This window comes from Arachis ipaensis, chromosome B02, assembly GCF_000816755.2.
Source record: "Arachis ipaensis cultivar K30076 chromosome B02, Araip1.1, whole genome shotgun sequence".
NCBI lineage: Eukaryota > Viridiplantae > Streptophyta > Magnoliopsida > Fabales > Fabaceae > Arachis > Arachis ipaensis.
In genome coordinates, this window is record NC_029786.2 from 106,058,994 (window position 1) to 106,059,676 (window position 683).

The 683-nt window shown below is 35.6% G+C and overlaps 1 protein-coding gene across 3 annotated transcripts in view; it reads left to right on the forward strand.

Annotated features, from left to right (window-relative positions):
- LOC107626291 (ABC transporter G family member 22) overlaps positions 1 to 683 on the forward strand; it is a 53,229-nt gene that overhangs the window by 574 nt on the left and 51,972 nt on the right. For all 3 annotated transcript variants that reach the window (XM_021116617.1, XM_021116616.1, XM_016329144.2), the window contains exon 2: positions 94 to 503. In XM_021116617.1, coding sequence (XP_020972276.1) covers positions 104 to 503 — 400 coding nt within the window. In that variant the 5' untranslated portion in view covers positions 94 to 103. The remainder of the gene's footprint in view (positions 1 to 93; positions 504 to 683) is intronic.

The window sequence follows — 683 nt, forward strand, 5'->3', positions numbered from 1 at the left end:
TGGGTGTTTATAATTAACTCATTTATTTTGTTAATTATTAATAATAATTGGTCTAGTTTTGGTTTATTATTTAATTTATTATTATTGTTTTAGAGTGCTATATATGGAGAAACCAAATTCAACAACCCTAGCAAGAACAAAATCAGACCAATTAATAGAATCTATGGCGGCGGCTTTAAAATCGCCGCAATCAAGTGACCACTCATCCGGAATGCCAGATAGTGGTGGTGGTGGTGGTGGCAGTGGTACGCTATCAAGGAAGTCGAGCCGGCGGATGATGGTGGCGGCTTCCCCGGGGCGCGGGGGAGGAAAGAACACACACATAAGGAAATCAAGGAGTGCTCAAATAAGCCAAATGAAGTTTGAATTGGATGATTTGAGCAGTGGTGCTGCACTTAGTAGAGCTTCAAGTGCAAGCTTAGGTTTCTCATTCTCTTTCACTGGATTCACTATGCCACCTGATGAAATTGCTGATTCTAAACCCTTCAGTGATGATGATATTCGTAAGTTTCCATCTTCTAATTATTTGTTAATTATTTGTTGAATTCACTTTTTGTTATGTTAGCCACATGTTATTAGGGTTTTTCATATTTAGAATAAATAAAGGTTTAATCTAAACCCTCACATGAGAAATTAATTATGTATTATTAAAAATAAAAATTTACATATAGTTATTTTCGTAT